At 41.6% G+C, this 23,835-nt stretch overlaps 2 protein-coding genes across 8 annotated transcripts; both read left to right on the top strand.

Annotated features, from left to right (window-relative positions):
* The first annotated feature begins 425 nt into the window (after nt 1-425).
* Nucleotides 426-12,218, top strand: NMI (N-myc and STAT interactor). 5 transcript variants are annotated; one of them, XM_068949379.1, is made up of 10 exons: nt 426-979; nt 1,405-1,455; nt 3,140-3,217; nt 3,511-3,669; nt 5,519-5,626; nt 7,226-7,388; nt 8,000-8,106; nt 8,223-8,412; nt 9,090-9,196; nt 10,144-12,218. In XM_068949379.1, the coding sequence occupies exons 1-10, from the start codon at nt 572-574 to the stop codon at nt 10,330-10,332; spliced, it is 1,560 nt and encodes a 519-aa protein (XP_068805480.1). In that variant the 5' UTR covers nt 426-571; the 3' UTR covers nt 10,333-12,218. The 5 variants fall into 5 exon arrangements, with proteins under 5 accessions (XP_068805480.1, XP_068805476.1, XP_068805477.1 ...); XM_068949375.1 differs by having other exon boundaries at nt 562-899; XM_068949376.1 differs by having other exon boundaries at nt 954-1,040.
* A 311-nt stretch (nt 12,219-12,529) lies between these two features.
* RBM43 (RNA binding motif protein 43) lies at nt 12,530-18,347 on the top strand. Of its 3 annotated transcripts, XM_068949381.1 has the most exons (5): nt 12,530-12,600; nt 15,013-15,211; nt 15,742-15,836; nt 15,918-16,241; nt 17,249-18,347. In XM_068949381.1, the coding sequence occupies exons 1-5, from the start codon at nt 12,598-12,600 to the stop codon at nt 17,378-17,380; spliced, it is 753 nt and encodes a 250-aa protein (XP_068805482.1). In that variant the 5' UTR covers nt 12,530-12,597; the 3' UTR covers nt 17,381-18,347. The 3 variants fall into 3 exon arrangements, with proteins under 3 accessions (XP_068805482.1, XP_068805481.1, XP_009664789.1); XM_068949380.1 differs by having other exon boundaries at nt 15,918-18,347; XM_009666494.2 differs by lacking the exon at nt 12,530-12,600 and adding an exon at nt 13,315-13,531 and having other exon boundaries at nt 15,918-18,347.
* The last annotated feature ends 5,488 nt before the right edge of the window (nt 18,348-23,835 follow it).

The raw sequence follows: 23,835 nt of genomic DNA, 5'->3' as shown, positions 1-23,835 counted from the left end.
CCACCGTGTTCCTTTAGGAAGGGGGCCGAGGCCCTCTGCTTGGCGACAGATCACAGCCACCGCTCTGCCCCGGGGACCCAACTCACCCCTGAGGTCCCAGACAGCGGCTACCCCCAAGATGGTGGATACCCCAAGATGGCGGCTACCCCCAAGATGGTGGATACCCCAAGATGGTGGATACCCCTAAGATGGCAGGTACTTCCCCCCCCCCCCCCGACCAAGGGAATGCATGTTGGGCTCCTGCCAGCCCAGGGCCACCACCTGCTTCTCAGTCTTCACAGGTCTGAGCTTTGTGGAAGTGGCAGTTTGAGCACGGCCCCTGCCTCAGCACCGGGTATTTCTGTCACTGAATGCTGGCCTTGTGCCACAGCCCGGTGACCTGGTCCTTGAGAACAGGAGCAGGTGACCCCGGAGAACAACAACGCACCAAACGAATCCAACAAAACTTAGCCTGAGGGCGCCTAGCTTTAGTCGTTTGGCTGCTTATAAAATACTTGAGGCCGGACCTAAAGTTTCCAGCCAAATTACAAGTGGGAAGGGGGGAGGGGAAAAAAGAAAAGAGAGAGTAAATATGGAAGGACGACGAGGGCAGATCCGCATCCTTGACGGAGAACAACGCGAAAGCCTTCTCAAACCCGCCCCCTCCCCCGCCGATTTTCACCCTTCCCGCAGAGCGCTGTTTCCCGGAAGCGGGGTTGTTTCTCGGGGACACCGGGAGGCGGCGGCTCCGCCGGGGGGGCGAAGGTGCCGGCCAAGCGCCGTCCCTCGGCGGGGAGGTCTGGCCGCGCCACCCTGCGCTGAGGCGGAGGAAAGCCGCACCTTCCTCCGCGTGATTTCGAGGAAGGGGAGCGGTGCCGCCCGCGGGCAGCCGCCGCCGGACGCCCCGGGACCCGCGCGTCGTAAGTGCGACACGGCCGGAGGCGGGGGGGGGGGTCGCCGCCAGCCCCTCCTTCGCCAGCGGGGAAAGCGAAAGCGAAAGGTGGCGGAGCCGGGCCGAGCCGAGAGGGCCCGGGGGGAGGCGAGCTGGGTGCCCGGGGCAGGTGGGGGCCGGGCCGGGCCGGGAGGGCCCGGGGGGAGGCGAGCTGGGTGCCCGGGGCAGGTGGGGGCCGGGCCGGGCCGGGAGGGCCCGGGGGGAGGCGAGCTGGGTGCCCGGGGCAGGTGGGGGCCGGGCCGGGCCGGGAGGGCCCGGGGGGAGGCGAGCTGGGTGCCCGAGGCGGGCGGGAGCCGGGCCGGGCCGCTCCTGAGGCGCCGCGTTAGACCACGTTAGCGCACATGCCTGATTTTCAGGTCTGAAAAACATGAAGTTGTGCCAAGCACAGCTTCTGGTATTCCGTTCTGGAGTGTTCTGCTACAAAAAGAGCCAATGCTCTCAATGTTCTAATTTCTTGTTTTCTGTTCCCTCAGATTTCAATGGATTCAACAAGTCCACCAGGTTCGTTAAAAGATAGTGGTTTTGTAAGTATTTCCTGAAGTATTTCCTGCCTGAAAGCACCTGTATTTGACAGCAGGATCTTGCAGTGAAGATACATGTTTGGGCTGCAAGGATGGTGGTTCTGAGGCTTTCAAAGTTGCATCATCTTCTTCCACCCTTGAATCCTTTGGACATTTCTCGTTCCTGTCCTCTGCCTTCCCCTCTCCCCCAACAAGTTCCACGTGTCATTTGTCCAATATAAAAGTCTTTCCCCAAACCTTTTGCCTCAGGTTCTAGCAGGGTCTCCCCACATCCTTTCCCTTGCAGCTGGCTCCCGTTTCTCTAGGGAGAGCCCCATTCCAGATTTTGTGAGCTCTTTCCTTTTCTACCTCACTTGCTGATCTGTCTCTCTAGAGATTTTATAAAGGAATTTCCTCTTTCCCAATGCCTCCCTTCATCCAGTTCTTGCAGCATGGCAAGTAGTCTGGATGGGACTTTTCCAGGGATTTCTTGTGTTTTCTTTTTTTTTCTTCTTTTGTTTTCTTGTGGGTTGAAAACTGTTGTCTTAGAACATTTTGCAGTAAGAAGGACTTTCCAGTTGTAGCATGTACATCCGTCTGTTTTCCTACACTTAATCCCTTGGGTGAAGGAATTTTTTTCCGGTTTTAAGTTCTATGTAGATGTGGATTTCCGTGTTGCTTAATAGGCATTTGAAACTGGACAAAGTAGTGGAAACGTTTACTTTTATTTATTTATTTATGAGTAAAAACCCAGCATTACCAAGCAAATTGCTTAGATTATCTAATAGGTCTTTTCCATGCCTAAATTTCATGATTCACATTCAAGTTTTACGTAATCTTATGTAAAAGGGAGGGATTGTTTCAGCAGGTCTCTTTGGATTTTTTTTTTTTATTCTGCAGAATATTGCAGCCATAGAAACAAAACAGAACAAAGAAGACTTTTTCTTTTTTGGGGCTTTATCCAGTTTTCCTGTGCTTGTGAACTTCTACCCTGATGTACTTTAATTCTGAAATACTACTTTTATCACCTTTCTCCCACTTGATGTTACCTTTTATCGTGCAATCTCTACGAGCTTGTAAAAAAAAAAAAAAAAGTGAGCAAATTTTTCTCCTTAGATTTGTGTATACTTTGTACGTTGACTTACAGGAACTGCTGAGAGAGCATACAGATAAACCCTTGTCGGGCTGGGGATCTTAGTTCCTTTCGTTCCTTTTGGAAAAACATGCATAATTTGCTTCTATGATTTATCAAAATATCAGCCTATGAATACTTTCAGTTGGCTAGTTAATAAATAATTACTGACTAGTGTTGGGTTTCTTAGATTTTTGCCCCATCCAGCCATAAAAAATAGTGAAATGAATTGCTCAAACTGTCAGAATGTATTAAGAGAGATTGTGTGGTATATGCTGTCCTCTGGCATGCAGATGCTAGCAAGGTCTAATTATGAAGTTAAATGAGTCCCTCAAAATGTTTAAGTTGCCACATATCTTGCCTGCACAATTGGAGAGAAACAGTAAATGGGCACACAGGCAAAATATATTGGACTGTCATTAATGCTGATACATTGAAAATTACCATGGTAAAACGCTTCATCCAACTGCAAGGTGTTTGTTCTTTTAATCTGAACACTGTTTGGCGTGTCTCAGTTATTTATTCCCTATTTAAAAACAAGCGAACAAAGACTGTATTTGCCTCTTTTCTCTCCAGAGTGTGAAAACCACTGACCCTTCTGGCCCATCAACAGATGAAATGGAAAGTCTTAAAGAAGAACTGGAAAAATGGAAGGCAAGTTCTGTAAAGTGCATAGAATAATGGAAACAAGCTTACATACGCCTTGGAAGACCATTAGTCCATCCTTCTGAAGAAAATCACCTCTGCCTCCATTATAGCAGATGCTCGTCTAACTTGTTTTTCCATCTTCAGTGGTACATGTTTGTATTGACCTCAGTGGTAAACTACGCTTGTATGTCTAAGTGAAATATCTATTATCCCTTAGGGGAATTAAAATAAATAAATAGGGTTTACCTCAGGTTTTGTTGGTTCTCATGCAAAAATCTAAAACTCTTTTTCTTTTCCAGGAAAGAGTTGAAAAAGCTGAGAAAGCAAAAGCTGATCTTCTCCTTTGTAAATTGAGTGCTGATGAAGAACACGTTAAAGCACAGGATGAGCTGACAAAGCTAAAAGACTTGCAAGAGAAACAGCATAAGGAAAGCGTTATGTCTAGGGAAAGCTATGAGGTATGGAGAAAGCTTACTCATAGCTGTCAATGTTTGTGGAAGGGTGAAGGAGGTGTTGATTAGAGAAAATGAGCGTAGTATTTCCCTTTCAGTTTAAACAGCTTTACCAATTTGCAGTCTGTATGACTAGAATATTTTACACATAATTTTTCAATGGCAAATTAAGAACCAGTGCAATAAAAAAGAATCTTACAGTAATGTTGGTAGAGTGAAGGCAAAACCTAGACTCATCTTGTGTAGAAAATGATGATTGACAAAATTGGTTTTCCAAGATTCTCCGCTTACAGATAATTTTCAGGGTTGTGTGACGCAAATAACATTTAATTGGTTGCTTCTTTTGCTCTACAGCTTGCCTAAATCCCAGTAAGCCTTACAAAATGTTACAGTATGCAAGAGAAGTAGCGTTTCTTCAGTCACTGTGAACTAGGAAAGCTTGAAGCTAGTTTGTCAAGAGCCAGAGCCAGATGGCTCTTCTTTCTAGAACTGTATGGTAATTACTACCTCAGCGTGTCATCATGCAGTTGTTGGTTCCGTAATAAGAGAAGTTTTCTTGAACCGTCAAGAAGGTTTTTCAGTGAAGTTTAGTTTGGCCTGTAAGTCACTAATGAGAAATTACGGCTTTGATATTGCAAGCTCTTATAATATAGGCTAAGTACAAAGAAATAATATGGACAGGGATTGTTTATTTCATGAGAAGCTATTTATTTGCAGAGAGAAACTCAAGCAGAAGAAAACAGCTGTGAAATTCAAACTCTTTGTCCTCATCTACAGAATTCTATATAACTTTGAATCTGCTGCTGTTGGTTCATCTGTTCTCACTGCCTCCTTCACTCCTTGTTCCTTGTGTTCATTCTGATCCTCTGACTTTAATGTGACTTTTGCCTTTTTGAACTCCTGGAAAAAAGTCGTTCCTCCCGCTCTCCCCCGATAACTGCTTATTTTTCCCTCCTCTCTCTGAAATCCCTCTAAAACTATTGTTTCAAGTCATATTTTGTCTCATCACTGGTTATCAGTTTACTGTGACATTATTATTTTCACATGTTTAGTTTTATTTGTGCGGAGGAACTTCATATGCGCAGGTAACTTTACCAATGCATAGATAATGTTCTACCCATTCAGGTCTGCATGAGATTTTCTGAGAGCTCTTTTTGGCTCTTCAGTCATACTTGTTTTGATTTTTATAGCCAGAAGAGGTCATTGTCAGCATCTGGCCTTTGTTTTACATTATCTTCAGCTAATGGGAACTGGTCTAAATGTTTTAAGTGGTTAATGGCTTTAAAGGAAACATATTCTAATTGTGTATGGCTAGAGCTGATTACTTCTGCTCTGTTTTCTTCTCCTCTGTTGTGTTCTCCATCCGGAAGATACTAGATTTAGTTACATAGGCTTTATGCCCATTTAGGATTTTTTTTATATGTAGAGGAAGTATGTTGCAGACAGGAGGAAGGGAATAACCGTTATTTAAGATCACGTGTGGTACAAAAATAACAAAATGCGCGCGCGCGTGTGTGTGTGTGTGTTAACGTAGGTTCTGACCTTGCATTTAGGAGAAATTAACGCAACTATGCACAGTAGACAATAATTTATGGTACGCTGTATATGCTTGAAAACACTAATGCCTCATTTCTGGAAACCTTCTTACTGTAACTTGCTTCAACAGAAACTATTCCTTGCTGAGTAAATTTACCTTGTGTACAGTTAAAGCTGTGCAAAAAATGTCTCATGTGGCCATAATCTAGGAAAATAATTAAAAGTAGAAACATAGTTTATAATGTCTATAGATTTTGCTGAAATAAAGTTTTTATCTTCTACATGTTTAATTTTACATTTAATACTTTTTGTACTGTAGGCAGAACTCTATCTGCTAAATCAAGAAAATGCTGAGCTGAAGAGAGAGATTGAAGAGCTCAAAGAAGACCTTGCAGCAAATAACTCATTGCTTTCACAGGCGTGTCAGGTAATGTCTGAAATACTTTGCAATTAATCTTTTGAGAAGGTACATTTTTATTTTGTCACTTCTAGATTCCTTGGGCCAGTTGTTCAGCATTTCAGCCTCTATTGATTTCAATAGAAAATGTAGCTCGAAGTTTTCTTTTCTTCTTTCATCTGGCAAGATAATGTGAGGAAGACCAGGAATATGGAAACAAATACAAAAGTGTGAGATACTGGGAACAGGAGAAGTGTGAAGAAAATCAGAAAATGATTAAATGGAGAACATTGGAATAAAAAATGTGTGTAACATTAGTAATTTTCAAGTACTTTTATTTAATATTTCTTGGGATAAGAGCATGCAAGAAAGGGAATGTGTCCATTGTAAGACAAATGTAGCATTTACTACAGCCTGCCTTGAGCTTGACTTGATCAGTCTCTCTCATATTCCTCCAAATCAGAAATAACTCAATTTGCAGCCAACTAAATATCACTGATATTAAAAGGTTTTATGTTCAGAATCAAGAGTGGTTTTTTAGCCATACTGCTGTAGGTTCTGAGCTGTTCAGACGTTGGAACTTCCCTTTTGGAAATTTCAGCTTTAAAAAATCTGGTTTCATTCTGAATTGGAACACAACTAAATGTTTTGGAAATTTACAGTAACTTAAAAACTGTGATCGTTTGTTTTTTATACAGACTTTTGCTTCAGAGCTTGAAGTGCTATTCAAGTGTTATTTAATGTTAATAGTATAACAGTATTAACTGTAGCTTCCTAAAATACATTTCTAAGTTTAAGAGTTGTCAATTTTCAGTACAGTCATTGGGCAGGACAAGGCTTTTCTAGAGGGAAATTCGGTATGAACAGGGCGCTACCTTCAGTATCTGAATTATCTTTAGGAAGAATAGAGGGAACAGAGGGAAAACAGGCTTCTAGGTAACATGCTGAATTCAGAGTTGTGAAGATAGTTGGCAGGAATGCTTTCAGTGCTCGGGCTATTTTATCTTGACACAAACTTTTTTTTTTTCCTTGTCTTTTTTTCCACACAGGGTTTTTCTTTTGAAATAACTACGTAAAGGTAGAGAAAGAGATACTTGAAACTCCCTCAAGGATATTAAAATAGCCTTTCCTAACCAAAAATTTCCATGAACACTTTTAACCTGTCCTAGTTATAAAATACATGGATATTGCTACCTGTTTTACTAAGATGATAACATGCAAGGCTATCTATTAGCGGACTTGCTTTTGCTGCAGAGCAGTGATGAGATTAGGCACATCTAAATGGTAACGTGAATGGCTCCGATACTTGCATTTTGCAAATTTTTCATACCAAAAATATTCTAATTGTGCAGATAAAAGCTTCAGTTGAAGTCCATGGGGTTTTCTATGTATAAGGTCAAGTCCAAGCTCAAAGTTAATAAAAACAGAAAAACAAAAAACTTCATAGACAAAAATCCCCAAAATAGACACACACAATTGTATTAGTTAAGGGGTGTACCTGTTTTATGAGCAATAACTTCAATCTGCTTGATTGTTAAACTTGCATGTATCGCACTTCAAAGTGAGACTGTACTGTTCATTTTTCTGTTACATAATAAATGACTTTTTTTTCTATCTTGATTCTAAAAGATTAAAAAAAAGGTGGCAGAAATGAAAATGAAGTTCATTCAGATGGAAGACATAAAGGATGATTATCCAGATATGAATACTCACTGTACTTTTTATGTAACTACAAAAATCCCATTCAAACTGAATAAAAACCAAGCAGTGCTTACTTTTGAAGATGAGGAAGGTATGGTGCATATTTTAATTATAAAATGAACGTCACTGATGGGTAGATCTGAGATGATGGAGGGACAGAGCAGTCTAGAACTTGCCTGTTTCCCTGAGGAGCTTGCTGTTTGAACAGCCAGAGTGCCTGGCTGCAAAAAGCCCGCAGGCACTCTGGCGGGGCCTGCTTGGCGGGTAGCTCAGCCTTATGTTTTGCAAGTATATTGCAGACAGAGGGTTAGTGTCCGAATCATTTGTTTTGACTGGAAACTAACATATCTAATAGGCGTTCTCTACAGCCAGTAATGATGTGGTTTTCATCCAAGAATTTTAAGTGAGATGTGTAAAGTCTAGTATTAATATTTTATATAGAGAGAGCATCTTTTGACAGCAACTTTCATTCTGAAAATAGTAAAACATTTTACCTGTTGCCTATAACCAGCCAGATTTTACAGAGGTACACGTGTAGGGATTTTACAGAGAGACAGTGGGATTTGGATACCTAACTGTTATTATTTCTCCTTTATTGATTCCACAAGAGATTTTGCTTACGAGATTGGGGGACAGTCTAATTTTCATAATGGTTACGCAAGGCTTTTCATATCTGAAAACTAGTGATTTTTTTCCTTACAGTTGCTCAGAGGCTGATAAAAATGGGTAAGCATACTGTGAACCTGGACAGCAAAATGGCAGATGTGAGAGTGAAGCCTTTTACACTTGAAATGGGAATCAAATTTGAGGTAATTGACTGAAGTATTGAACTACAAAAATACAAACTTGCAGTACTTAAAAAGCTTTAGGCTCACTTTTGTGGGTGGCTTTCAGTCACAAAACGCAAACAAGTTATTTTTGTTAGCTCCATGTCACTATTTCTGGAAAGAAGATCAACGTTTCTGAAATACCAGAGCTGTCAATTCCTGATGATTGGATGAGAGACAAATTAGAGCTGAATTTCTACAAATCTGAACATGGAGGAGGAGAAGTAGAGAATGTAAAATATGACAAGAGGTCTAGAACAGCTGTAATTACGTTCCTCAGACCTGAAGGTACCGTATGCAATATTTTGTTAGCCATTTTGTTACAGGCCGTATTGTCCGTTTCCTCACACCCTTTCTATGTTAACTTCACCGCTGAATGCAGCAAATTATTCTTTTTCTACTTTACTCTCCCTAGGAAGGGTTGTGGGTTCACTCACACATCTGTAAATATAGTAGTATTCCATCACATTCCTTTTTGATCAAACATGACCTTATGTAGCTTGTGAGCTTTGTTTCTTTTTTAACTTTGTCAAAAATCTATTTTTCCTCTGCATTCCTGGGTGCTTATATTGGAAAGAGAAAATTAGGAAAATATGTTTGATTTTTAGCTCTCATTCACAACAGTGAAGTTAAGAAAGGCATTCAGATTGCCTAACTTTAGGCATTCTGGTTTAAGTGTATGAAATTCTACCAAGATCAGTGGAGCCACATCCATTTAATGCAGCTGCTTTATATTTATTTCAGAAGCTTTTGTGGATATTTAATTAGTTTGCTTTGCTGGAAATGACAGTTCCAGTTTTCAGATAAACTTTTTCATATTGTGTGTAAGGAATCTACAAATGTGCTATCACATATTTAGTTTCTAAATCTGTATAAAAAAAGATTAGTTTCTCTTTGATGTGATTACAAAAATATATTTTAGATTATATTAATGTCATTCCCCATTTTCTCGTTCTCCATTACAGCAGCTCGCAGCTCTGTGAGACATACTAAATATCCTTTCTTTGTAAATGGAAGGTGCCATATGGTTTCTGTGTCCGCAAGCACAGAAGAGCGCTTGGAAAAGCTTCAGGTAAAAGAATCTAACTCGGGCTGCCACGTAAATAGAACAAATATATGGGAAATGCAAGGTATGGACAGAATTTTCTGTTCTGAGGACTGCAGAAGCTTTCTTGTCGTTCAAACCGTGAAACTTCATAGCAAGTGGGAGCCTGCAATATGCTGTTGATAATCTTAACGCTTTTCAGTGTGAAAGCTGTAATTCATTCTAAAAGGGTGTGCCTATTTTTCCTTGATCAGATTGCATCATTATTTACCATAATGTCTACGCTAGGCGGGAGGCAGATACTGAATTGTTTATGAAGTGAAGTAGGTTAATAGTAGACACAACAACAATGTATTTCCGAATCACAAGATACTGTCATATTCAGCCCTAATCTGATGCCTCGTTGTGTCAGCAGAGGTTATTCTAGTGTTATTCTAGGAAACATTTGTTCAATCACTTTTGTATTCAATCACTCAACCAAAATAATGTCCCCTTTTCTGGGAACTGCTCTACTTGATCATCATATTCTCACTGAAATTCTTTGTCTTTTACTTTTTATGAACAGATTGTAATCAAGTCAGTATTGTATACTGTATGTAATCAGGCCTTTAACTAAAGCATGTGCATTTGTGAGATTTGACAGCGTTCTTTGCAGGTGTGTTGACATTGATTTAGATTGAGTGATACCGACTGGAATCATCAGAAATCCAGCGTGTGCATTAAGTGGTGTAGGAGACGCAAGTTAGAGGCTAGATGCATTACCTGCCAGACTCCGCAGCCTGTGGAGTTCAGAACTTCTGTTAGTTTCAGTGATTAAAAATATACCACAGTGTCCAAAATCTTAAAAAGTAATCAAAGATCACAGCTATAGCTTCTCAGAGATATGTTTATTTTCAGTATCTGTCAGTTCCTTACGATGTACAAGCAGCAGCTGATACATAATACAAGTTCTTTTGGTTTTCTTTCCTCAATAGATCTACTCTGGGATTTCTAAGAAGACCATTCTGCTGAAAGGAATTCAGGAGACTGAAGATGATGAAGAAAGTGTGCAGGACATGATTGAAATTCATTTTCAAAAGCCTAGTAATGGTGGTGGGGAAATAGAGAACATCAAATATGTATCAAAGGGGGTTACATGGGCTTATTTTGAGGAGGATACTTAATGCTAGCTGTAGATGTAGATAGAGCTCATGAAATTTTTGCTTCTTCAGAGGCACGGGAAATTATGCCGACAGTTATTGTATAATTGTGCTTTAGTGTTCTGAAATTCATACTTGAAGAACTACCTGCCTTTTTGATTTGACTAAGCAGAGAAATTCAGTGAAAATCACTGCTTGTGCTTCCAGAGATTCCTGATGAAGATCATGGAAAAGGCCTTTACCAGCACTTGAAACTTAATATAAGATTTCTTTCTGCAAATTTGAAGATTTTGTATCTTTCAAATTTTAGGTAGGTGATACACTCTAAAGTGGGGATAGATCTATCCCTTCTTAAATTTTGGTTAGGAGAGCCAGCCATAACCCCACTCAAAAGTATCCTCACAGATCTGCTTTTTAAGTGCCTTAGCTTCAAAAAGTCTCTCTCCGATACAACTCCAGTCCCACTTAGGTTAGCGGGTACCACCACACCTCAAATACTTCAAAGCAATTACTCTATAGTTTCATTAAAATTTACATCAACAAATTAGTGATGAAATGGCAATAGGAAAAGGAGACTTGCTCACTCACTCTGTATATGATGGTTGTAATGGACAAGGGGAAGAGTGCACAAATGCCACGAATGCACCTTACTAGAAATGCAGTAATGCTGCTTTTAGCTGTTGAAATGCTGATACTTCCTCCAGGATCTGATCCAACTTGTGCTGAGTTTCTTACAAGTTAATAGGCTGGTTTGCTGGGTTTTCTTGTATTTGTTTCTACAGTTATATTTTTTTCTTTGTTTTGTATTCAGTGTTTTTGCTTAACTTAAAATACTACAGGTGCTAGCTACAAATTTAGATGATTCTTTATCTAAAACAGGTGGCTTTGTAACAGTACTGGGGAAACAATCTAATGATGAACGCTGTGTCTGAGGTATTTTGTTGCATGTGACTGGCCAGGTTTCCAACTCCAGAAGGATAGGTATAGAGGAGTCAGCTGGAAAAAGGCATAATGAAGAACTTGGGGTAAATTATTTTTTCAGCATTTAAACTCCTTTTGTTTCCCATTTATCCTCTCAGTTCTCATTCTAAAAGATCTTTGCAATAAAATGGGAGTGCAAAGGCAAGAGAAGGAATTATTTTCCCCAAAGGTGGATATTTTTGCTTTTCTGCTGTGACCTGTTTTGCTGCCTTGGGGTCTGAAACAGTTTGGCAGCAGTAATCTTCAAAGTAGCATGGGTCCAACATCAATGACAATAATATTTCAAAACATTTGAGATCTCGGTATGCAAGAAAGGAATAGGCACTTAAACTCTAGTGTAAGAAGAGCACTGCAAGTATACCTCAGATGATATTATTCTAGATAAACTCCATTTTGCAATTAATCAACCATATTTATTGTTTAATATAGGAAACTAAAAGGCCAGTACCACCACAGTTCATTTTGAAGATACTGGAAAAAGATACATGGGCGTATAGCTCCTCTTACTGTTCAGTGCATGCAAAGGCATGGATGGATCCCTGGCAGCTGTGGAGGGGGTCAGGGAGGAGGGCTGCAGCGCTCCTGGGGACTGGCGCTCCTGCCTGTAACTTTTGGGTTTTAAGACTAAGTAGCTGATACGATCAAATGCCTTAAAAAGAAAGAGGGGAAAGATTTGATGAAGGTTTAAAAATAAAGAAAAGGCTGGAATTGTATCCATACCTCCCTGATAAACGTTGAGAAGTAAATCCTCAAAATAAGGAGAGGGCTTCACGTTTTCATAAGGTCTCGTATATCATGTGCGACTAGTGAGAAGAGAGAGGTTTCAAGTAACTTAAAATCAAGATGAGATTAATGATGAATGTTAAGACAATCTATATTTGTGAATTTCTCAACTTTCCTGTAATAATATACTATCCTTTTTGTACCTGCTTAAGTGAATTTATTTTTTGACTGGGAGTTTGAAGAAGAGCTTTTTTTAATTTTCTTTTTAATACTGGCGTAGATGCTGCTTTCAGGCAGAGCGGCCAAACCGTAAGGCTGCAACAGCCGAAGCTGGACGCCACCGTAGCCTGAAAAGAGAAGAGAAGAGTCAGGGGCGCGGGCGCGGGCGCGGGCCGCGGTCGCCCTTCGGGCAGGACACGGAGCAGGCGGCGCAGCGCGGCTCTGTGAGGAACAAGCGCGCCCGAGGCGGGGCGGGGCGGGTCGGCGGCGGCGGCAGGGCCCGCCCGGGACTACAGCTCCCGGCGGGGCCCGCGGCGCGGCGGGAGGGGCCCGCGGCGAAGCGAAACGCGGGCGGGCGGCGCGGCCATGGCGAGTGTCTGCGGGGCGACGGGGGCTGCGGGTAGGGGCGGCGGGGGGCGCGGGGCGTTAGCCGGGGCTGCCTCAGGGGCGGGGCGGCGAGGGGAAGCGTCTAGAAGGCGCGGTGCTCCTGGGAGGCGGGCGTCGGCGCGTCGGAAAGCCTGGTTTTGCCAGAAAAAAAAAACAAAAAAAGGGAAAGCGGGCGGGGTGTGTGGGGGCGCGCGGCGCCCCCGTCTCTTTTGCGCAGTTTGTTAAAAACTTTATATTCGCGTGGCGAGCGGCGGCGCGGCTGCGTTGTTGCCGCCCTTCCCCCATGCGATTCCTCAGGTGAAGTGACGCGGCGGGCTGGAGCCGCCCTGGGTCGTACGGCAGCTGTTGTCTCAGCCTTTCGGTTCTTTAGTGCTAACGCCAGGTCTGCTTTTCCTCCCGCTTACCTTGATGTTTTAGGTTTTTATTTATAGCAGCGCGTGAACCGGCGCGATCTCTTGGCGTCTTCCTGTCTGTTTTGAATCGCCTTTTCGGTGTTTACGGAGCGTTTCACTGTCCTGGCGACAACAACAACGTCATTCACCCTCTAGCTTATGTTCCTTTTTAATCTTTAGACGGCTTAACAAAGTGCCGAGCTCTTCAGTTATCTCTGGGCCTCCTTCAGAGCCGTGTGGGATACGCTCGCTCCCCAGAGGGCCCTCGGGGGAGTTAGCAGCTGCGGGACAGGCAGCCTGCTCGGCTCCCCTGCTGAGCCGAAAGCCCACATCCAGAGTCTCTTTTCCATGGAAACGGTGTGCCAGGAAGATGGCGAACGCCCGCGGGCCCATGTCCCTAGCCAGCGCTAGACCGAGGGAGCTCCTCTCTCCACTTTGGCGCTTGCTGCGGGGCTGCGTTTCGACCCAGCAGCACCAGCCGCTGAACGCACGCCCTAGAAACGATTCAGCATAAATGAACTGTACGTTCCTGCGTTTCCTTTTTTTTTTCCCTTCTTTTTTTCCTAACCCTAGCGTTGCTCCGAAACACCAGCTGGCAAGGTTGTGAGGTCCCGTCTGGCAGCTGAGGGCTCCCGCTCTTGCAGGGGACACGTTGGTTGCGTGAAGCGCGACTGAAAACTCAGCATAAAACTCTTCGTCTTGGAATCACCCTGTTTGTTTTCTCTTGGTGCTGTCTGACTAGCACAGAAAGTTGCTATTCCGGTGAACGTTACCATCAGAAAAAAAAAGCACCTAATATAGTTTGAGCTCTCAGCTCTTCAAATTTGATGGCTGATAAAAGAAGGCCTCGTGTCTCTGTGAATTAAAAGCAGTGCATGGTTACGCTATCTCATTGACTCTTTCTCCTCAGTCCCTTCAGAAATACTATAGCAGTGGTCCACAAAGGTTTGGATGCGTGTCAATGAAAAATTAGTCTCCTATGGCACATTTTGCAGGCTTTCTAGCTGCTGCGCTGGCCCTAATATTTTGTGCAGCACAGGTCCAGAAGAAACTTTGTAAGAGAAGTCTAAAGAGTTTAGAAAAAAAAATTAACCTTGAGTACAGTCACTCAGAAGTTACTGACAGTTTGTTCCCACAAATGCTTCTATGCAGACATACTAAACTATTTGCTTTCTTCCAAAAAGTCAATGAAGTGTTACAAAATTTACTCAGTGTTCAGTAATTTTGTTATGATATTCCCAGTGCAGTATTACTGTTTATTTCTGTGTAAACAGAATGGAAGGAAAATTCGCTTTTCTTTACAAGCCATAGATGCAAATCCTGCTGAGGATGGGTTTCATGTTTGCAACATTGGGAGGTTTGGTTCTGATGAAAATCATGTGTGTATTTAGTTATTTTACGCACAGCAAATCTCAGATGACTGGGATTACGTTCTTCCAGTTTAACAACGTTATCCATTTAGTAAGTGGAGAGAGATGAGTCAGAGCATAATGCTAGATCCCAGCTCTCACAAATTTAACAAGGAAGGACTATCTGAATCTGACCTACCATTCTGAAATGACAATCCTTATTGAACTGAACATGCAATTAACAATTTTCATTCTCTTAAAATTCTAAGTATTAGAATCAAAGTGGAGCAAAGAATCTTGACAGTGTGACACTGAACACTTCATTTGAGAAGCTATTAAATGTAGTTGTAATTTTTACTGCTCTCACTTAAGAAGATGCTGAAATGGTGTAAATTGCTTACAGAATCAGGCCATTTTTACTCTACAGTAATGTAAGTGTGCCTGAGGGAAGTCTGGCGTTCTCTGAAATTAAAATCTGACTCAGCAGTCATCTTAATTTATCTGCTGATCGGGGATGTAGTTTGTGCTAAAGGAATGGAAGTCACAGTAGCTGTCAGGGCGGATCTGGTTGACCTGTATGGGAGAGAATGAGCTAATGGTAAAACACGTCACTGGTACTACCTGTGTTTACAGTGTGTCATGTCTCTACACAGGCGACAGGACAAGCTGCTAAGTCAGCAAGGACGGTTGTCATCTCCGGTGTTCCGGATGGCCTTCTGAACAATGATGTCATGGCTGATATACTGGTGATTCATTTCCAAATGGCAAAGAACAACGGTGGAGATGTGGAAGAAGTAACATATCCGACAATGAAAAAAGGAGTTGCATATATAACTTTTGAAGATCCAGAAGGTATTTAAATTAATAAACCATAGAAATCATAGTTGTCACCCAAAGAATTAGCCATAGAATGTTAACCTTAAAACAAACCATTTCAAATTGCTTACTGGTACAAGAACTTTATGTATCTGGAAGACTAACACCTCTTTTTTGGTCAGTCAAGTTTTAGGATTTTATTTCTGTTCAGAAACAGTCATAACTCTGAACAGCCTTCATGCGAAGTGTTGTTTGTTTGGTTTGGTTTGGTTTGAGGAATAAATTTATATCCTGCATAACAGATATGAGTTTTATAGTCAGGCCTTTGGGACTAAATCTCTGCCAATTAGTATTCTAAGACGACAGGCTTCCATCTCTCTCCTCTGAAAAATTTTACTGATGCATGAAATATTAAATATTCAAGAGTATTAAATTGCCTGTTTATTTGTATGGAAAATGGTTAGGGAAAACATCAAGAAAAAAACACCTATGAAGTGTTCCAGCCATCAGACTGGCAACAGCACATTATCTTACTGTAGAACAAGTGAATCTGACTTTCTCTGTAGTTGTAGAGAATGTTCTAAAGAAGGATGAACATCGACTAGAAGACAAGAGGCTGTCCAGATACTATCCTCTGAAAGTAACCCGTTACTGTGAAAATGTAAGCTCATTCATTATTTATCTAATTGTACAACCATTGCAATGTTAACTATTACTTAACTTCTGTAATTTAAAATTTTAGGTCTTCGGCTCTGTCACATCTGTCCTCAATATGTCTATTTTCAAAGATCAATTTGTTCTAGAAGATCTGATACAAGAACTTAAAAAGAACATCACAGCTCTGAGCTTTGGTCATTTGCAGTCCAATGGGCATATTTTTGTTCAAGGGCCATTTCCAGCAATCAAATTGCTAAAGGACTTTCTCTTATTAAAAGCAAAATCCCTTTCAGAGAAGGACAAAAGTCAAGAAAATAAGCCCCATCAGAGACCAAAGAGGAGGCTCCAGCAACAAAGACTTTCCATGGAGACAAGTAATTTCACTCCTGATCCAGCTGGAGAAAAACAGGTGGTTGTTCTTGACACAGATGTATACCACTACATGAAATACTTTTTTTTAAAGAAATTCCTAGTAAATTATGATGTTGTAATTTCTGACATCACTGATGGTGAGATAACTACAGTATATCTTGAGAATGCCAGAAGTAGGTCTGGCGCTAGACAGGTTTTAAGAGTCAAAGAGGAAATTGAAAATCAGTCTATAAAACTTCATAACAGTTTACGTAAGGAAAGGATCTATCTTGAGGGGCACACCGGAGATGAAAAGCAGAAATATAAACAGGCGTGTGAAACTGTAAAATCCCATTATCCATGTGTTTTGGTTATTCCTTATGATACTCACATTGATATTATAGGAAATTCTTCTGAGATTTTTGAATTCACAAAGGAAGTAAGCAGAAAGATTCAAAGCCAAAACATTCAGCTAGAAAGATCATGTTCACGTGGCTGCTGCAAGTAAAACAGGTCATCTCTGATTCCCAGTGAAGGACAGCAGGGCGATCGGGAAGCCCTGTTACTCGGACCTCTAGATAAGGATGTTTTCAGTTCTGTAACATTTCTCATAGGATTTCAGAGCGCTTGACTGAACAAGAACCAAGCTTGTTCACTCCAGATATTTGCCATGGGCAGTTTCTTATTCCAAATAAAAACAGCATTGTACCTTTAGCCTTTCTTTACACATTGTGCTTCTAATACAGACTGTACTGGTATAAGCTGTGCGCCCTGTATCACCGCAGATCTCATTTCTCCCAGTGGAAGTCTGCACGTTAGGGTAAAAAATTCACATCTCCCCCAAATATCAAATTAAATTCAGAACAGGAAGCAAATCATCTTTGTGTCTCTAGGGACATGATGAGAAAAGAGGACTATTTAAAGAGTTATCATTAGCATAGGAAGTCAGACCGACAAAGCTGGATAAGCCAACCCAATACGAAATACTACATCAGTGTCCTTGTGCAAGGAGATGACCACTGGAAATAGAAACAGCGGCCTTTTTTTTGTTGCCTTTATCTGCAGAAGAAAGTCCTTGTCACTGAGACACACGAAGAAGGTAGAGCTTTGACGCTTGAGGAGAGGAAACACATACTGATTTTACAGGCGTCTCACATCCTGAGGAAGACCTTAAAAGTTGGCCCTAGAAGTTCTTGACACAAGAAAATGATAAGTGAGTGTGTTTTCGCAGGAGCGGTACAGTTTTTTTCACTGACAGCAGTAATAGTACCTGCAGTGACCCTTGGCAGTATGTTATTTAAACATGGGAGTATATCCAAAGTTTTGATGTGAAAATCTTGGGGCACTTAGACTTTGAATCAGGTTTTGCTTTTACAGTTCTTATGCCCAATACAGTGATGCAGAGTCCAAGTCATCTTCAGTTATAGATACTCTGAACAGGAGCGTTTTTTTTTTTTTTTTCCCTCTGTATGAAACTAATAATAATTGAGGACAGAAATGCCCTTCTGCCTTACTAATACTTTCCAGTTACGTTTTCGAGACCAGTATTAGAGGTTTCAAATATGGAGTGTCTGCCACCTTTGTAAGAACTTCACAATCTAATGAAGAGTTAGTTAATAGTAGTTACTTTCTAGGCTGAATGCCTTGGAGCACTGAATTTCCCTTTTGCAAGGTACTATACAACGCACAGAGATAATTAGATTTTGGCAGGTCTCACTGTGTGTGTGTGTGTGTGTGTGTGTGTAGTTAAAAAACCCATCCTTATACATGTTATTTTGGCTTGACAAAGCTTTCAGAATGGTATCCATCTGTCCGTCTTGCCCTTCTCTTTCATTTCTGGGGTTAAACAACTATTGTTAAACGTGAATGCTCTTTACAGAATTTCACCTCTCTCATTAAAATTAGGGACCAAGCCAGTCCACAGTAGCACAGCCTAGTATTTTTTTAAAAAAAAAAGTTTAACTTTTTCTGCTTTCTTTGTAGGGCTCCAAATGTCCCCCTAATTTAGGCTTGTAAGAACTCTTTTTCTAAATTAGTTCTTGGTTTTGTGACATGAGAACGATCAGAATACTTTGTCAAAACATACAGAACACTTGCTCTTTTGTCTTATGTGCAGGCAAAGCTTTTATATTTTTAAGGCATTAAAGAAAAGAGTTGTTCACAATATCGTGTGCATTTTCCTTCTTTTCCTTAAACCAACCCGCAGTTTTTTGTTTGGAAGCCAACCATGCTTTAGGCATTTTCTTGCCACGTGAGAATATCCGTTGCAGTTACACCAATGGAAGATCAGGTTGTTGAAGTAGTGCCAATGCTGTGTATTAAAATGTACTGTCAAAGCAGGGAGATGATGAGCTTAAGTACTTTGCTGAACTGGAAGGTGGGCGGGAGAAGTATTTAAAGGCTTAGTCTCTTCCAAGTTCCTCTGTAGTCAATAGATGCACCAAGGAGGAGTCAGAGGTGAAGCTGAAACAGGTGCCCAAAATCAGGCCCTGGAAGAGCCCCTCCTCTTGCCCCTGCTGACCATGTAGACAGTTCTCCAAGAGTTTGCTTTTCTGAATACTCCCCATGGAGCTTAAACAAAGATAGGAAGTTTTTCAACCTTGTAAAAGAGAAAATCCTCTATGAGGGATAATCCTTTAAGGAAATTAGTGCTCCTTTCTCATGTCTGGATTGATCTTTTTCCAGGGTCTCCTTTTTTTCCCCCGATTCACAGCATTAGTATTTCCTATTCACTTCAGTCAGTTTTTAAGGCTAGAGCAGTAAGCCGGTGGCACTGACATCACTTTGAATGACAGGCAGGTTAGTACTAACAGTGAGCTGCATCACTTTTTGAATCAAGTTTGACAACAACACCATTCACAGCACTGGTACGGGTATCGTTCAGTTCTTGCTTCCTGGGTATTAGGTCAAAACCTGAAAATCTTGAAAAGATGCCATTTAAATAAAATCATTAATTTAAATAATTACAGGTAAGTTCCAAGCCAAAGTGAAGTGCTGCTTCACTTACAAATCAGATCTCATTTACATAGTTCAGCAAACAGTAGCACTGACTACACTGCTATCTCCACAGGCTCTGTTACTGCTTTGTCACGCACAACCCAGGCCATGACAGACTGATTTGGTTCAGTTTCTCTGCACTTTTCGTTCGCTCCAGAACAGTACCCCACATCAGCTCGAGAGGATGAAGTGGTGACATCAGAGCAGCTGAGGAGCTGGTTCCTGACCATCCTTTGGTTGTAACAGTTCAGGTTCACTTTTAGTACTTGGCTGCAGAATTCTCCAGTCAAATGCTTATCCTACTGGCCAGCATTATCTCATTGTTTCCTGGTGCTCTCCCATCTGCTGTCTCTGGTCTTACACCGAGGATGTAATTTCTGTGGACAAAAAGAGCGTTGTTTGTTGCTTTGTGTTTATGGAGGTTCTGGTAAACTGGGATCTTAATCCATGATGCATTAGTAAATAGTATCAATTGTTGTGTTCCAGGCTTTCTGCGCCTACTTTTTCATGTCAGATTTGCAGCAACCTCATATGGAGAAGCGTCCCACTTATCATCTTTGATCGTCTGTTGTAGCTGTGCAAGGGCAGGGTAATGAGTAATGATGTCCTGCATCAGCACAGGGCCTTGACTAGTGGTAGTAAAGAGACTGTGGGATGTACACTGTGGGATGTATGACCCTGACTGAGCTGCTGTTAGGCTTAACCCCACAGAGAAACCTGCTTTCTGTAGCAGGAAAAAAACTTCAGCTGTGATCCACTAGGATATTGTTTGCTGTAAGATACATAACAGCGTTTTGGCAGAAAAACAACATCGTAAGTGCAACTAGTATTTGTTACCTGCATTCATGAGGCAGATACCTTGGAAAACAACAGATATTTAGCAAAAAAGACAGCCCCATTTCATCCTCATTGTGAATACTTAAACAAAGGCAACAAAAAGAAGCAGTATTAGATCTGCTAACACTTACCAGCTCTCATTCTCACAGCTATTTTCTATGGCAAGCAAAGTACTATTATGTCTGTTAAGTTCCACTTGACATAGGCATTTAATATTTGCATGTATTGGAAAATATCTGGAAAGGTATTTTAGATGTTATTCCTTGATCTAAACCATTGGTGCTGACTCAGTATTCTCAGCATCAGGTCTGCACTTTTAATTTGAATATAAAATTTGCCCACAGGACCTCAACAAAATATTTCTCCTTATTGCTGTGCTGACACTTGCTGCCCTTCACCAGGAGGGGGTACATAACAGTTCATGTTGTAAAAATACAAGGCCTAATTTTTACTTAAGGCAGAATTCCCATTGACAAAACCTCTAAAAAAAAAAAAAAAAGTCACAAATACCAGCACAATCTGTTCCTGGCACCCCACTAAAGTCAGTAGGGTAAACATTTTCTATGATCTGAAAAACGTGATTGAGAATTTGTTCACTAACAAAACAGACATGACTCTGGAATGGCAAAGGGAGGACAAAGCCTCCTTTATTCTCCATTGTACCTGCACATCTAACTATGCAGCGTAAAAGATTTTTTTGGTTCCTATGGGAAGGAAGTTGTTACATGAGAAAAAGGCCCTTCCTGTGGGTTTATTGTCATCAGAAGTTCCTCTGCAACATTTGAGTTGCATTTGTTAAAAAACATGTACTACACTCACGTCTCCTGAAAGCTGGCAATGACAGGATGCCATTTACTTCAGGAAAAGGGGGAATCTTGCTGCTTTTGAGAACCATCTGTTTTATTTAAAAAAAAACAAACAAACAGGTTTAGGAAATATAAATAGTGCTACTATCAAATAACTCGTTCTTTAGGACAATTATTAGGCTTCTCTCTCCATCTGGCCACGCTGGAGACTTAGAAACATAAAACCCAAGATGAAAACACACAGTACTCATCAGCTGGGAGCTGGCTAGGGATGGTGAGTGATTCAGTACCTGCAGCCTGCTGGGGTTAGGTGGTGACGTACCTCTCCCACCAGGAGAGAGGGAGATGAACTTAGCAGTTTGTGTATCCGGAGGAGCTGACGCTTTCGCTTGGCTCCGATTCAGCCCTCAGGAAGCTTCCATAAACACACACACACACACGTTCCTGTTTTGTTGTACATCTTGTGCAAGAGAGAAATGCAGCTGTGCGGCAGGGCCAAGCTAACACTGGGAAAATTCCTTCTCAATTGCAGAGGATTTCTGTGGTGACTTTTCCCTTCAGCTTTAGTGAGGCTGCTAGGTGTTTACGGGGTATGTGGCTTCTCTCCAATTTATCACTGATGCCTGTTCAGCTGCATGCAAGAAAACATTTATGAGGATGGCACAGTTCAGCTGAAAATAACTAATTTCTCCTTGTCCTTTGAGGCTTCTACCCTTCATTGGTTACTGATGAGAGGAAGAGACCTTTTCTATTTACCTCTTCTAAAGTAAGAGCATGAATAGTGAAGTCAAGTGTACATCTTTTTTCACCATTTTCACTTAGCATTAAGGGGTGGAGTCTTCCCTGACTTCTGGGAAAAACTGCATGAAGATAACCAGACAACTTGGCAGAGGTCAGGGTTGTTTTTTTTTTTTTGAATTAGTTTGATTTAAGAAAACCCAGAAAAATTAAGTCAAAACTGCACAACAATATACAATTGATAGAGTCCAGTATGCTTATACTTATTTTTTCCCTTAGTAACAAGGAACTGCAGAATGTCTGCCAGAAAACAAGTCCCTTTTTCTGCTTAGCCTAACACAGCTTTTCTTTGTCTCTTGATACCCAGTAATGAGCTTTAAAAAAAAAAAAAAAAAGAATCTGAAAGTAACTCAGTTAAGATGAAATATTACCTCTAATGGCAGCAACCATTGCTGCCGGGACATTCCATTTAAATCATTTTTTCAGGTGAATTTCCCCCCTCCTTACTGCTACTACTTTTGTAATAGTAGCAGTATAGATCAGGATCAGCTGTAAGTATGTTACAAAAAAAATGCTGTATAAAATACTGGAAAAACAAAGTTTGATTTTCTTTGTTCAGGTCAAATATCAAGAAATCATCTCAGGCTTCTTGTTCTAGAAATACAAGATGAGGATTTGATTCAAAACCAAAAAGGAGTGAGGTCCAGAAAATAGTTTTTCATATTTTGTGCTGCAGAAGCAGAGACCAAGGGTTGAGGAGGGAACTGAGGGAGGCAGGAATGGACAGATGAGACACTGAAGCAGGAAAAACAGCGGGAAGGCCACAGGGAAGGGGGTCCCCCAAGGCAACCAACTCAGTGTATTCAGCTTTACATTTTCACAGAAAGTTCAAAAGTATCCAAGGTCACATCCTCTCCTAGACCTGTCCAGCTACAAGGATAAGAAGAAACGGGCATTAACTCATGAAAGCAGCAAATTGCATTTCATACTCCTTTAATTCATTACACCACTGAGTAGAAAACGCACCCCATCTTGACAGCAGTAAGTACAGATGGCAAAGCTATTGCTTGGACTGAAATACTTCAAAAAAAATCCCCAGGCATTTTCTCCAAGGTAAGAGCTACAGCTGACAGTCACAACTCATCCCTGATCAAGCTATAAGCAGCAGGCTGCATATAGTCCATATGGAACTACATACCCTATGCCTTAGATGTGCTCCTGAAACAGCTCGATATTTCCTGGCAGGTTCAAGTGTGGTAAATGGAGATGGGCTATATCAGGTGAGGTCTTGACTAACAGCTACTAGTGCTACCTGCTTCACGGGCATTCGTCCGCAGGCCGGACTTGAGCAGGTGCCATCTCCCCCAGCAGGTTGTTTAGGCTGGACTTCGTCCAAAATGACTTTTTCCTCACGACTGCTGGGAGGGGAAGTAGCAAAGCAGTGACAGGAATGCTAAACCGCAGTGCCATAAATCTGGGGAGCACAAGAGGGAGCCAGATGCTGTGCAGCTGCATTCGCAGCCTCCCCGCTTGGGATTCTGCCTGGTGGCTCCCCAGGCAGCACCAAGCAGCTGCCTTCAGCACAGGAAGGGCTATCTGCAAGAAATAAAGTCGTCCTCTGTTACATAGCTGGTGTAAATGGAGTTCGGATTATATTTGTTTGGAACAGATGGTCAGAGGGAGTTTTTCATCAAACTCACATGAAGTACTGTTGCATCAAATATCCACCTGAAGAAGATTCTTTCAAGATTATATAGAAATGGAGAAGCAAATCAAGCACTCATTGATTTTACACTTAAGTTATGAATGGATAAGATGACCAGAAGCCCGATCACCGCTGAAGTTAATTCCTTGTTAAAAGTCATTTCTTCAGCCTGCAGCATATGGAATCACATGAACACAACACAGCGTGGAGGTAGAACAGGGAACACAGAGGAAATAACCTTTGTGGTCACATGAGTTGTTGGGGGTGACCACCCCGTTACTACTACCTTGAACCGTGAGGGTGCTATAGGAAGGAAGAGAATGAAAAAACCAGTAGTTCCAGGCCTTGTAGCATGATCCTTCCTGGTGGTTTGGCCTGTCAGAGCTGAGGAGCAGCAGTGGGAAGCTGTGAATAGTTTAGTGCCATCTTCTGTTGGCATGTCTAACACTGAAGTCAGTGAGCAATGCCGGCATATCCAGCATGGATTTACCTTTCAGTTAAGGCACACCTTAGGGGAAAAAAAAAAAAAAAAAAAAAAAAGTCTTCACTTCCATTTTAACATGGATTCT

This window comes from Struthio camelus, chromosome 6 (assembly GCF_040807025.1).
Source record: "Struthio camelus isolate bStrCam1 chromosome 6, bStrCam1.hap1, whole genome shotgun sequence".
NCBI lineage: Eukaryota > Metazoa > Chordata > Aves > Struthioniformes > Struthionidae > Struthio > Struthio camelus.
The sequence above is the reverse complement of the archived record's forward strand: the minus strand, read 5'-3'. Positions and strand labels throughout refer to the sequence as shown.

Coding starts and splice junctions, on each gene's coding strand:
- NMI (XM_068949379.1), top strand. CDS start 572: ATGGAAGGACGACGAGGGCAGATCCGCATCCTTGACGGAGAACAACGC. Junction 1,456..3,139: donor CGTTAAAAGATAGTGGTTTT/GTAAGTATTTCC, acceptor TTTTCTCTCCAG/AGTGTGAAAACCACTGACCC. Junction 5,627..7,225: donor TGCTTTCACAGGCGTGTCAG/GTAATGTCTGAA, acceptor TGATTCTAAAAG/ATTAAAAAAAAGGTGGCAGA.
- RBM43 (XM_068949380.1), top strand. Junction 15,212..15,741: donor AACTTTTGAAGATCCAGAAG/GTATTTAAATTA, acceptor CTTTCTCTGTAG/TTGTAGAGAATGTTCTAAAG. Junction 15,837..15,917: donor TAACCCGTTACTGTGAAAAT/GTAAGCTCATTC, acceptor TTAAAATTTTAG/GTCTTCGGCTCTGTCACATC.